This window comes from Anoplopoma fimbria, chromosome 19 (assembly GCF_027596085.1).
Source record: "Anoplopoma fimbria isolate UVic2021 breed Golden Eagle Sablefish chromosome 19, Afim_UVic_2022, whole genome shotgun sequence".
Lineage (NCBI taxonomy): Eukaryota > Metazoa > Chordata > Actinopteri > Perciformes > Anoplopomatidae > Anoplopoma > Anoplopoma fimbria.
The window spans coordinates 8,741,173-8,754,541 of NC_072467.1; the positions used below are offsets into that span (position 1 = coordinate 8,741,173).

General features: G+C 42.6%; 1 protein-coding gene across 3 annotated transcripts in view; it reads left to right on the forward strand.

Annotated features, from left to right (window-relative positions):
• Positions 1-561: 561 nt before the first annotated feature.
• srgap1a (SLIT-ROBO Rho GTPase activating protein 1a) overlaps positions 562-13,369 on the forward strand; it is a 77,797-nt gene continuing 64,989 nt past the window's right edge. For all 3 annotated transcript variants that reach the window (XM_054619422.1, XM_054619423.1, XM_054619424.1), the window contains exon 1: positions 562-750. In XM_054619422.1, coding sequence (XP_054475397.1) covers positions 687-750 — 64 coding nt within the window. In that variant the 5' untranslated portion in view covers positions 562-686. The remainder of the gene's footprint in view (positions 751-13,369) is intronic.

The window sequence follows — 13,369 nt, forward strand, 5'->3', positions numbered from 1 at the left end:
CTCCCTCTCCTTCCTCTCCTTGACTCCAGCTGCTGTGTGCTGCAGTCGGCCTGCCCTGTCTGCCTCTGAGCCTGCTGGGAGTTGTTGGGGGGAGAATCCGTCGAGGGAGAGGGAGAGCGAGCAAGGGGGGGAAGTGTGTGGAAACCTCTACCAACGAGCACGAACCCCGCACGATTGAGATCGACTTTAAAACATCCCGGAAAGGGTCGTTACCAATACTTTTTACGGAGAGCTGTGAAAACCCCGCCGCGGAGACCCTGAAAGTTGCGTGCGTGTTTTTTTTTTCTTCTTCTTCTGTGGTAGCGGCAGCGCTGTTGCTCCGCACCGACTGACTGACTCTGTTACTGGAGAGGGTTCATTGGTTGGAGCAGCATTGCGCATCGACCCCCGCTGTATATCCACCGTGTATCCAAGAAGGGAAGAGCAACAATGATCAACTAACATTAGACGTGTTCTCCTTGCTCCCAAGTCGAGCTGGTTGCAGAGTTAACCCGTTTCAAAGTGTCTTTTTTTTTTTTTTTTTTTTTTTTTTTTTTTTTTCCCCCTCGCGTTAATTTTTTTCTCCGTCCAGTGTGGGATGCGACGGCTGCTGTAGGACCCCGCTGGTTGACTTAACTGGTTGGTTTTTGGTTTTTTTTTTCTCCCATCAAGAAGTTTTGCAACAATCTTCGGTCAGAAGACAGAAAATGTCGTCGCCGAGGTTTAAAAAGGATAAAGAAATAATCGCGGATTACGAGAGTCAAGTCAAAGGTAAGGGAGAGTGGATGTTTACAGTCTTCATATAACAGCTAAATAGGATTTCTGTAGATTATTTATTTATCATTTAACGGGCCTAGAAAACAGCTTAGTGGTAAGGTTATTTATGTCAGCATGTGAACTAAATTAACAAATGAAAAAAGGCTGCTGATTGAGTTCAGGAGTGGCCTGCAGCCTTTTGTTTTTGCAGCTTTGCACGTGAAAGATCAGATTCACCACTGGCTTAAAGAAGACACAAACTATCTTTCACACATGTAGACCATCCAGTCATCTGATGGGTTCAAATTGCATGTCCACTGAGAGTACAATCTTTTTTTTTTTTTTTTTTTTTTTTACTGCCTGCTTCTTGGTCCGTTGCATTTTATTACGTTGACGTGTTTTTTTTTTTTTTTTTTTTTTTTTTTTTTTTTTTTAAACAACCTGTTACTATCAGAGTTGGCGTGGGACCAGTTACTGCGCGGTTCCCACAGCATTACGGCATGGTAATGCGACTGAGGACAGGAAGAGCGCATGTTCAGACAGCACACCTGTATTCAGATCCAGTGTTTTGCTCAGGGGCACTTCAGCAAAAAAAACAAAAAACTGTTTTGATTGTGCTTGGGGTCATTTTGTTACCGGTCTGTTTACCAGCATTAACCTGGTATGTCATGATGCCACTCTAACTTATCTTATCTCCTTCAAGCCCCCCCCCATGCATTCAGAGCAGACTAAGTTTATTCCCAGTCATACCAGCACAGGAAAGAGGCTCCAGGGTAACCATGGGGATTTGGTCCACAGCCAACCAGCTCTGTTCTTCAGTGCTGAAATACCACCTATTCATGTCCCCGTATACAACCTTAAATCCAAAGAAGAGTGGGGGAGGGGGGTTAGCCGGGGTCGGGGGGCTACAGAAGAGAGAGGGGACCAGTGCTGCTTGAGGAATTACAAGATTGCACGTTGTCAGGCACAAGCTCTCATTTGCAAGGAATGTTCAGCACCCCTTCTTCATCCTGTGAGGATGACTAAGGGCTTTGGCCCGTAATAGAGGATGATGCACAGTCATAGGGGATGCTGAACAAGAGATGACGAAGCCTCACATTTGTCATGCACAACCCAGCGGGGTAATAACAGCAACCTGATGCTACTGAGAATAGCTGTTGCTGAAAAAGGACCACCGCAGCCTCAGTATATCAATGCTAAGGTGTGTTGTTTCGGTGAAGATGCAGAATTCATTTCTGGGGGTTATGCACTCAGGCTTGTCATGCGTTGTAAATATTCCTGTGAAGATATTATAACCGCCCTGCGACAGACTGACGACCTGTCCAGGGTGTAACCTGCCTTCGCCCATTGACAGCTGAGATCGGCTCCAGCACCCCTGCGACCCTTAACTGGATAAGCAGGTTACAGAAAATGAATGAATGAATGAATATTATAACCTCATAGATTGTGCCTAGCTATTTGCATAATGTACTGTACTTGGGTTTTTTTTTTTGCATTGCAAATAGCTTGCGGTTATTCGATTTGAGAGTTGCTTAATTTCTTATTAATCACATTTATTTTTTTAGTCAAATGCATTGATGAAGTTCATCCGTTTGTGTTGCATGTAGCATTGACAACATATCACACTCCGCTTACTGCAATTAACCATCGAGAGACATCATGTCAGATATTTTCACACCAAGCATATTCATACACACTGTAGAGTCCCTACAAACTGCAGATGTGGTGTCAAGCATGACAATGCCAGCTTTTAGTGGGCCAGATGACTCCTGCAAATGCAGACCCTGTTTGTTCTAGAAAAGTAGCTGCCAGACATTATGCATAGTAAGGAGTGGGAGAAAATGCATTCAGTCAACATTAAGTATTCTGTTTCAGAGCAGCTCCTGATTTTGCAGCTGTGAAGTGTTTTATGAGTTAAGAGTTTGCTGTAATAATGAGTGGGATCGCATCTACAGTGTAGCTGTGATAGCCAGAGGCAGATTCTGCTGAACCGACATTGATTACTCAAGAAGTAGAATAACAAGCAGCCCAGAAAACAGCCGGAGCTGATGTTTGATCTTTTTTGGCCTGCATCCTAACTGTCTCACAGTTTGCAAATTTGTTTAAATTTTCACAATATTTCTACAAATATCTGGCGGCCAGTTTGGGATCATCTTGCATAACATCTGCCACCATCCTGCATTATGCAGATTCACAGAAACCATTTCCCTTTTTTTTTTTTTTTTTTTTTTTTTTGAGAATCATCTTTTTTTATGATGATAACAGCAACAGTGCTCAGACTAGAGTCTCATTGTTATTCAAAGCAGTAGGTTTTTAATCTAGTTTTCTATGATGACTGTCTGTCTGAAAGCCTCCCTGCGATGGCTGACACTACTATTCTCAATCCCAACCTGGCATTCAGCTGACATTCACTCCTTAAGTACTTCCAAACAGCCTTTTTTTAACCTCCCACAGATTAAATGAAAATGGATGCCATTTTGGCAATTCACGGAAATTATCCCTCTATTAAAAAAAAAAACTCTGTAGCAAGGGGATTTAATTGTTTGCTAATTGCCAAAATCAGGATCTACATCAAGACTCAGCTTGTTTTGGAAAAACAAACACATTAAGAAGATTGGGTTAAGAAGGTGGAATTTGTTTGTGCTTTATGGCGCACATCGGTTGCAGTCAACTGAAGTCATTTAAAGCTGAGTAAAGGGAAGGTTCTCTGTGGGCCTCTGTTTCTATGGATGTGTGGATCAGGGCATAGCAACACTGCTATGTTTTCTCTTGGGCAAAGTGTGGGTTTGATGTCATGCTGTGGCTTGCTGTTTGTGGCCCGGGGGGTCGTGACTCCGATGGCGGGACCCCTTGAACCTCTGTCAGGGGTCCTCTCCCAGATCATCATAAAGGCTGCCCCCTGTGACCCGCCTTCACTGCTGTTTGAAATCAGAGCCCTGCCCCGCTGCATACTCAAACACAGTGGTCTGCCCGTGTTTGTATGCAGGGGGATTAAAGGCAGGAAACTGCTCTGAGGTGTTATGTTCTAGTTATCTTTCAAATGTAGGGGAGACACTACAGGTGAATAGCTTTAAAAAAATAACTTGTAGATATCACCATCAAACTTCCCCAATTGATTACTTGGATGTCATGTTTTGTAGTTCAAGCTTTATAAAACGTTATGTTTAAATAGCATTATGTAATGCTAACTTTTGGGGAATGTAGGAGAACACTAGGAAAGTAGTAAAATAAACACCCAATCGTGTATTTTGGATGTTTTCTTTTCACTTGTCTGTAAGCAGACATGTTATAAAAACAAAATATACCAAAATCTCAAAATTGACCGGTGCATGAAAAACAATGTATTTGCCTGGGGTTTCTGCCCCTAATAGGACTCATCTTGTGGTTAAAAGTGATAGCATTTACATCAGTAACAGTGGGAGTCAACCTTGTCCGATTGCGTGGCAGAGGATGATCATGTATGTGTTGATCACTATCCATTACACAATCCAGATGTCACACATATGGGACATCTGGATCTGGATCTGGATCGTGATCATGCAGAGTCAAACTGTAATTTTGCTTTAAATCCGTCTTTCATGTTTTTTTTTATGTAAATAGATCCAGCATGTCACCAGAATTCAGCATTGGATGATGTGGAGAGTGTGGTGTGCCGAAGCTGCCTTCTCTTTAGAGAGTTCTTCAGGCAAGAACACTTTAGAAAACGTAAACAAATAGTCTCCTCGGAATAATAAATGCAGTCACTTGCAAAGTGCTTTCGCAGAAACAACAGCCAATAGCCGTTTCACATCAGAAGTGTTTAGTTAAGTTAAAATACCTTGATGTTCATTACAGGTGTCTCTGTGACTTTTTCTTCATCTTTTGTTTTGTTGATAGTATTGATTATTCCACCAATTATTGTTTGAATCATAGACTGTAAATAAGAAGTGGACGATGTCATCGTGAAGTCACCCATTGGTTTGTGAACTGCTCTTATGAAGCCTTGAGCTAGGCAATTCTGCCGTCGCCATCTTGGAATACGGCCGTCGCCTTGTAAATAAGTGACCATATTTGGAATGCGGAGGTGTGAAGTAGTCAGGCCGGATACTGCTCTGGTAGCAGCAGAGACCTGTCAATCACAGTAAGCCTGCCCTAAAGCATACTCACCTTTATGGTCTATTCGACCCTGAATGGGACCATAATTTGCTAAATGATCATCATGCTGTATCAATGAAAACTTGAAACTAGTGGTTGAGACAATAGAGTCATGTTTACAACGTTTACTGAGGTAATAAATCAAGTGATAAGTAAGGACATTTTCTCATAGACTTCCATGCAATCAAACTTGTTTTTGCAACTGAAAGACTCACCCCTGCTGGTCAGTAAAGAGAATACTAGTTTTAAGACACTTCCACATTGGCTTCACTTGGCAGATCCCGAGGTTGCAGCTAGTTTTGAATGAACTGATTCATTAAGTAATCATCAAACCTAAAATAAATATGCACATAATAAATTACTCAATTCCAACGCTGTGTACTTAAATTTCTTGTTAAGAATTCAACTTTTAAATATATAAAACGGAGAAAAGCAGGATATTATAGAAGCTGGAACCAGCTTGCTTTACTCTATGAGTAACTTTGAACTTATTATCAATAAAGTCCATCCATTTACTCAATATATTGATGGAAATAATGGTTAATTGTACTACCTAATGCTTTGTATCTGTCTTTATTAATAAGTGCACTTTGAGAATTGATTGATTCTGAAAATTAAAAGAGCCGTCAGACTCCAGTGTTCTTAGGTCACCTCTGCTCTCTTGATTATTAGAAATTGTTAATTGGGAGTTGCCGAGCTGATCACCATAACCGGATATTTGGTGACGGTCACATTTTGTCCCATTAACTGAGCCTGAGCCACCTGATTAAGTGCCTCTCTGCACGTACAGTCAGTTGGACATCTCTAGGGGAAAATGAGATACCCTAAGGTGAATGGCAACTTGGCAACCATTGCTATTGTGTGCCATCCACTTTTCTCACTGTCTTCTCTTTCATGCCTTCAGTTGATCTAAATAGCCTTGCAATGCGTTTTTTGGCTCTCTATGATGCTGCGTTTTAACAGCTTCTCAGAGGTGTTGAGGTTAGCGGTTGCAGGACTAATGGAATCTTAACGCCCCCTGGATCTCCATAATATCACACATCCATCCACACACCTACCATCTGTTTTCACTGCCCCTCCTAAAACTGTGTGTGTCCGTAGTGTGTTTCCACCCTTTGGTATGGCATGGGGTGTGGCACTGTGCATTAGTGTGCATTTGCATGGGTGGCTGAATGGTTATTGACAGCACCATCTGTGGCCGCTCACCCTTTTTTGCTGTTTTAATAAACTCTGAAGAGAACAAGCAAGGCTTCACTTTCCCGGCTGTGCTTTTCATTGTATCCATAAAGGCCACCGGGACATTACTGCAAGCCCCCCCTGACCCCTCACCTCCCCCTCAAACCAACCGCTATCCATGCCATTGCATCCCTAAACCAAACCGAAAGGCTGCAATTCAAGTGTCACTGTTGCAGATGAAGACGAAACAAGAAGCCCTTCGTTAAGCCCCGCCCCCTGCTACTCCTCTGTCAAACTGTCACAGCTAGGTTACCATGGAGCCCACACCGTCACTAACTGCACTCCCTGCATAAATATTATCTAATTGTTGGGAAAAACGAAAAAGCAATTTCAGAGAGAAGCAGACTGAAGGGTCTACAATATTTTTTGAAGGATATATCCAAGATGTAAAACTGATTCAGCAGTGAAAACAGGCTAAAAACATAAAGATAGAAACTACAGCTTATGCCATTGTAAAAGGGAACCACCACGCCACCTGGTGATTGAGACAGAAGACAATTAACACTGTTCCAATAAAGCTGGAGAGGTCTTTATTCACTGTAACAGTCATTCAAAAGTAAAGGGAGCATCTGTATAGTAAACCTTCAGATGCTAGGGTAGCATAGAAGTGCTAACGCTAGTTAATTACTCTGCTACTGTTTTTTTTCCCCCGATAACGAGTTTCACTATTAAACAACGTTAAACCATGACTTGCAATCAACAAAACCAGCCTGAAAATGAAGAAATCTGTAACAAGAGAGAGCATGAACGTTTATGGAGCGAGAGATGTAAGACCCGTTTCGGAGCTAGTTAATTTATTGGCCAGTTGAGTTCGAGGGGTGGGACTTATTCAATTTCTTTAATTGAATTGATCAAATCAAACCTACTTTAACATGTCGCAGACTGTGGCTATTCTACCTGTGAATGACTCATACAGAGAAGAACCCCTGTGATGGAGTAGAGTGCCTGGTAATGAGCTGGATGAGAACAAGTGTGTCGCTGTACTGTATTAGTCGGAGGTACGGGGTGTTAATGGAACTGGACTGTGTTCAGAGAAAGTAAAACCAATAAATGAAAAACTGAAATAAAAGGGAGGGTCAAGGGGGGATTTGGGGAGATTTTGGCAACTTTCTGGACAACTTTAATTCATCTGAACCTCTGCTGGGGCCCCGGCAGATGGACATACAGGAAGGCAGACAGACACAGTATGACCATCAGGCCATACTGCTCTCTGCCACCCAGTAGGGCTGGATTAAGGGGAAGGAGATTGGGGGATGGGGATCGGCAGTATGAGGTCAGTGCAGGAGTAAGTGAAGACGGAGGTCATAAGCTCCGACTTGGTTGACTTGTTCTAATCTGCCTCTGAGTGTGTTCAGCCCATTCATCTGCAGAATCTAAGCCGTTTATGTGTTTAGCGGTGGCGAAAGCTTTTTAAGATGACTGCAAACATGCTTTGAGTGAAGTATTTCGCTGGTTCTCTTTTCCTGCGTTCCCTTAAACAATGTGACATCTGCCAGTTTGGCTTCCCTTTTTTGGTGTAAGAGCTTTGATTTGACCAAGACAATCTGTTCACAGGCTGTGGCTTGGTGCTGGACTCTATATGGGTCTGCTCCTTGTTACATTTTCTTTAGATTTATGGATAGGTTGCAATAAGTTGTCAAGCTTCATTTTTGCGTGATGCACACAAGTGAGTCATTGAGTCATTAAATCAACTACTGATGTCCTCAGAGACGAAATATAAGTGAATGTCTCTGCTTATACTTCCACTCCATTCATAGATCAGTGGAATAATGTGACTCCCGTTTAAAGGACTATGTATTGCATCGCCTGTATGTGATTACACAGAAAAAAAAACAGATGGGGAAGACAGCTATATAGCACTACTAGAGGTCAAAACTCCAAAGGGGATCTTTTAATCTCACTACCAACACAATAAGACTCTGGTTATTACTGTAGATATATAAAAGCCTTATTTGAACTACAACTGTAATATGGTCATCTATAGTACTTTTTTGTGTGCATGCAATGCAGCGAGGGGATACATTCTAAGAAATGGCCTTTTTTTTTTTTAGTGCCACTGATAACTTTTCCCCTTTGTGCTACTTTTTTGTGCAACAAGTTTTTGTGTAATGTTTTGTCTTCATTAGAGCACTGAGACATAAACAATCCAAACCCAGAGATAAGTAATGCCCTATGTAAAAACTAAAAGATGTACAGTATACCAGTAACAACCTAAGTGCTGTATTCACATTATCTGATCCCCCCCGTTTTCACTCGTGCCTGTAGGTCTCTCTACATTCAACTGCCTTCAGCTGGTGGGTTTCCCAGTTTTCCTGACACAATGCAATGCTAAACAACCAACTGTTTGGCAGGAATGACAACTAAGCAGCTTTTATTGTGCTGACAAGTCAAGCCTTGTCTGCGTTCATCAAATGGCTATTCATATTTCCTGCACCTGACAAAGACGAGCCAAATAACATTAGTGACTCGCTGTGTTATGAAAAGAAATGCATGTTCTTTTTATTATTCCCACTGTATGCTTAAGTTAGTATTTAGTAAATGTATGTAAATATTACGCAGACAGATGTGCAGAACCTAATAGTTTGCAATTTCGTCCCACTCTCCATTGTTAATGAAACAAATGTTCAGATACAAAAACTGGTCCTAAAATTTAAACTTCCAATCTGATATTTTCTGCGTAAATAATCCAATTTCGTCTCAAAATTATATCGTCCAACAAGCTCCTTCTCTGTTTTATACACTACCACAATTTCTTACATATTGCATCAAATTTACTGCTGTGAAGTCATTCATTTCTGACCTCAATAATCGCACACAAACGAACCGTTGGTCTGATAAACAAGATGCATTATGTGCGATATATTAAAGTTTCACACGGTTTCTTCAAAACAATTCCTCCCTATGCCTTCTGTCGTAAACTCTCTTACTCATCCACCCTTAACACTGATGAACAGAAGTTTAATTTACTGATCGTGCGACGCCTCCTGGTCCCCTCCCCCGTTTTCCTTTTCTTCCACCCTGACCTCATGACCCCGAGGGAAGCAGGCTTTGAGCCGGCTGCCCTCCTAATCAATAGCCAGAGGACCACCCCTTGAGGCACGGCTGCCATGTTGGGCTGCTGCACTGAGGAAAAGTTTTGAAGGGGGAAAATATTATAAAAAGAAGCGGTCAATGAAATGTCAACTACAGGCTTCATCCCCTTTGTGTCTGCTGGCCTGATTGATTATAGCTTAAAGCAAAGACGCCAACCCCGTCTTTCATTTGAAAATATAATGCAGTCTCGCTGCTGCGGACATCCCAAAATGTCTACATCGTTTCTTGTGGTAACTCTCTGGTTCCCTCAATGTGCTCGGTCTGTTCTTGGTAGTGCTGGGGGGGGGAGTTGGAAAGAGTTTCTCGTGGTCTCCGCTCTCAGCTTATCAGCCTCACAATAGAGGCTCATTGTGGGTTGCAGCAGAAGGAGGCCCAAGCAGAGAGAGCAGCCATGGCTGGATCTGAAAAGCCCCAGGCAGGTCTTGTGAGCTCTGGCCCAAATTTTCCTCCCCCCCCCCACCTCCCCAAGATGGAAACAGGAGCCATAGCTGCGGTTCCATCCACGGATACGTGGGGTGTTTGGGGGAAGAAAAAAAAAAAAAAGGAAGAGAAAAAAAAGGGCCATTTGCGGATAACATTGTGTCAGCCATGCGCCTCCCCTACTCGCTGTGTCCCACTGCCAGTGGTCACACATGGAGAAAGTCTCAGTTCTCCTTTGGCTGCTTTAGTCCTTTTTCTCATTCGCTCAGTTTCTGAGCTTCAAAGAGTTTCTCCTTGACTAACGGCTCATGTTAAATAATAAGATTACTTAAAGGTCAGTGATAACGATGTTATGTGTGCATTTATGAAGCGTTTACATTCCCTGAAAACGTTGGTCAACCATTTCTGTAAATAACAATCATTTTATCGTCATGAGACCTCATGTCATGTGGTTATTATGCAATAGATGAAATAGATTTCTCTGTATCTTCTTCTTGCATGTGGTTAACAGTCAGATGAGAGAACTATTTCAACTGAGTGTGCTAGCACTCTTGCACATTATACACATACACGGACTAATTCATATTAAAAGTTGATAAGTAAAATGCTACTGACATGCGACTGTGTCTTTCCTCCCCTTTGTCTCTGTCCTCTCACTGACCCCCTGCTGGCGGCCTTCTGTCCAAGACAACTTGACCCTCTGGTCACCAAACCACTGACCTTTGCTCATTGACCTGAATCCTCAGACCACAGCCATGCCAACTCTGTTCAATCAGAAGGATTGTGCCCGTTGTGCAAACGAATAATTAATGATCTTTTTAATCCCATGTTTTTCAGTAAGAGATTTATGCTCTCATGTGCACCTTAACTGTGAAGTAACCGGTAACTGGCAACCCCGTTTATTTTTTTTGACCAAATTGTGCCCGGAAAGCATGAAGACTTAGGAACTAAACCATAAACTTTTGAAAGTAGCTGCAAATCTTGGAAATCTTTGGTTTGTCAAATCATTTTCTGGTGGATTTTTTTTTTAGGTAAAGATGAAGTGTGGCATGTTGCTCTCTGCAATAAGTCCCTCTAGACTCCTGGCAGCCTATTTTGTCATAGTGTAATGAGAGAGGCAATAGCTGCAAAGAAAAGTTAGTTTTTAGAATCAGCCTGCTCCTGGAAATAGAACGAGCGTGACACTGTCCTGGTCTGCCCCTTTTCTCAAAACTCTAAGTAGAGCAAATCCTAAGTGACACAAATGGTCACGAAGAAAATAGTACAGCGGACACTTTTTTTTTTTAAATCTCCTCCTTAATTATAGATTGTGATCTGCACTTGGAGCAGGATGGCAGAAATTGCTGAAGCACCATCATAGTAGGGCGAATACAATTGTTTAGAACAATTCAAAAATGTCTGCAGCGCTTATGTGTGTGTGGGTGTGAGCGTGTGCACACTGCCATTTCTCAGTCAGCTTCCCAGCATGGACACCGACACTGTGGGCATTCCTCATATATCTTACTTTTTAATCAGGCAGTGTGGAGGAAGCTACCGTGTCCCCTGGTGTCCTGTGATTTGTCCTGGTTAATGGCGTGTCAGAGGGGTGTGATGCACTGCAACCTGGCTGGATGTGCACATGCATGACTGGACTGTGGTCTCTTTCTCTCTCACACACACACACACACATATATATACACACACACATACACACTTAGGAAACTATGGCCTCTGTCTCCCGGCTCTGTGGGGGACAGAAAAGAGAAAGCCCCAGTCTTGCTCACTATAGTGTAGAGAAACAAAGAGCTGTGAAAGCTGATCTGTCTGTTCTTTTCTTCTCCCTCCCTCTTTGTCCCTCGCTCTCGCACTCTGAGCAGCTGCCTTTAGGTCGATCACATTTTCTGTCCACGCTCGGCTCAGATCTCGAGGTAATCCAAATACATTGGGCGGATCTGTGTGCCATTGCCCCCTGCAGGCAAAACTGGCTTTGGTCTTCACCTGTCCAGTCTTGTCAAGTTTTTGTTTGCGCAGGGACGATGACAAAAGCCTTTTAATGAGATACTTCTGACAAACATATTTTCAGTGGAAGACATGTCATCTCAGTGCCTGAGAGCCAGTTGGGAGAGCCTGCTCACAGAGTCGGCCACTGGTACTTAGAATTGTGGGAGAGGATTGTCAGTTAAAGCCTCCCTGAGGGTAGGTTGGAGGAGATAACAGCACCTAACACACACATACTTCCTCCATATTGTCTTCCACTGTAATTATCTCGAAATTAGGTCTTTCTGAAGCCCCCTCATTCTTTGCTATGTGTTGTGTTCATACGTGGGTTGGAGCTGGTCAAGTTAGTCATTCTTGGCCTCTGGTGCCCTGTGAGTCAGGGGGCTGTCACTTGTGGACATTTTCCATACCTTGGTTGCCTTTGCGGATGCACTGTGAGAAATGAATCCCTGCTGGCTGTGACTGGGACTGTAACAAGAGGGCTGATTGGGCCTCAGGCTGCAGTGCGGGACACTGTGAGAGCGCTCGGTCTGAAACCTGAGTGAGTGGAAAGATCAGGATGTCATTTGAACTATGTATTTTTCAGCAATGCTGGGCACAGAGAAAAGACTTGTTCAAACTACACACATTATTCTTATCAAGCTCAGAAATGTTCTGATATTTTGTTTTTTACCTAGGCCTGAATACAATAAGCAGTTTTAGAAACAATGTCAATGGCTTGACAGAGAAACAAAAGAAAAGCGGAGCTCAACATATAGCAGACAAAAACACGGGTCAGCGTTGTTCATTCATCCATTCAATCTTCCAGCTTTTTTGTTTTTGCTAAGTTAACATGGATATTGCAGCTATAAGTTAAAAGAGACTTGAGTCTACAGCCATGCTATGAGGTCTATGATGCTTATCTTGGGGACAGCGCTGCTTTGAGCTAAATGCTAACTTCAGTATGCAAACTCGCTCACAATGGCAATGAAAGTATGGTATAGCAGGTATAATGTTTACCATCTTAGTTTAAGGGTATAGCACGCTAACATTTGCTATTAAGCACTAAACACAAAGTACAGCTGTGTCATTTATTTCGCAGTTATTTGATCGTAAAAAGTTAAAGCTTTGACCTGATGATAGTGCTAACCTGTAGCTGTTGAGACAAAATGAATGTTCGCACTAAATGTCATGGTAATCCATCCTGTAGGTGCTGATATATTTCAGTACAGATCAACCAACCAACTCTGCCATCCCTAGAGCTGCGCCACTAGCAGGACAGAAATGTATTTGGACATAACATTCAGCCACTCCTAGTGCACAGGAAAGTTGCAAGCACACATTTAAGTTTCAGGGTGAAAATTGCTAAACCTCCATGTTTGTACAACTGAGAGTTTCTCTTGAGAGATTTTCTCAGTTGCTTGAGTGTTTTGATGGTGCAATCTTCAATGTGACATAAGCATGTAATTATCCTGCCTGTTTCTCCTTTTGTCAGGTGAGGCTCTCTTCGGTTGATCTTAAGGTCTGAGAAGAGAAATGTGGAGCAAATATTTATCCGTGCCTCAGTTTAAACCACCAAACTCGACTGCACTGCGGTGAGCTGTCTCGATCAAGGCAGCCTCATTATTATGCTCTCGCAGTGCGGCTTTGGCCTTACAGATGTAGTTGCATCAGACTGAGTGCGAGGAAAAAAACAAACCAAATCCTCCAGTACAGCATTAAATTCCCTCTTTCTTTTCAAGTTTGCTTTGAGCTGTCAGTTTGGTTAGTTGCAGCTCAAGAAACATGGCACTGT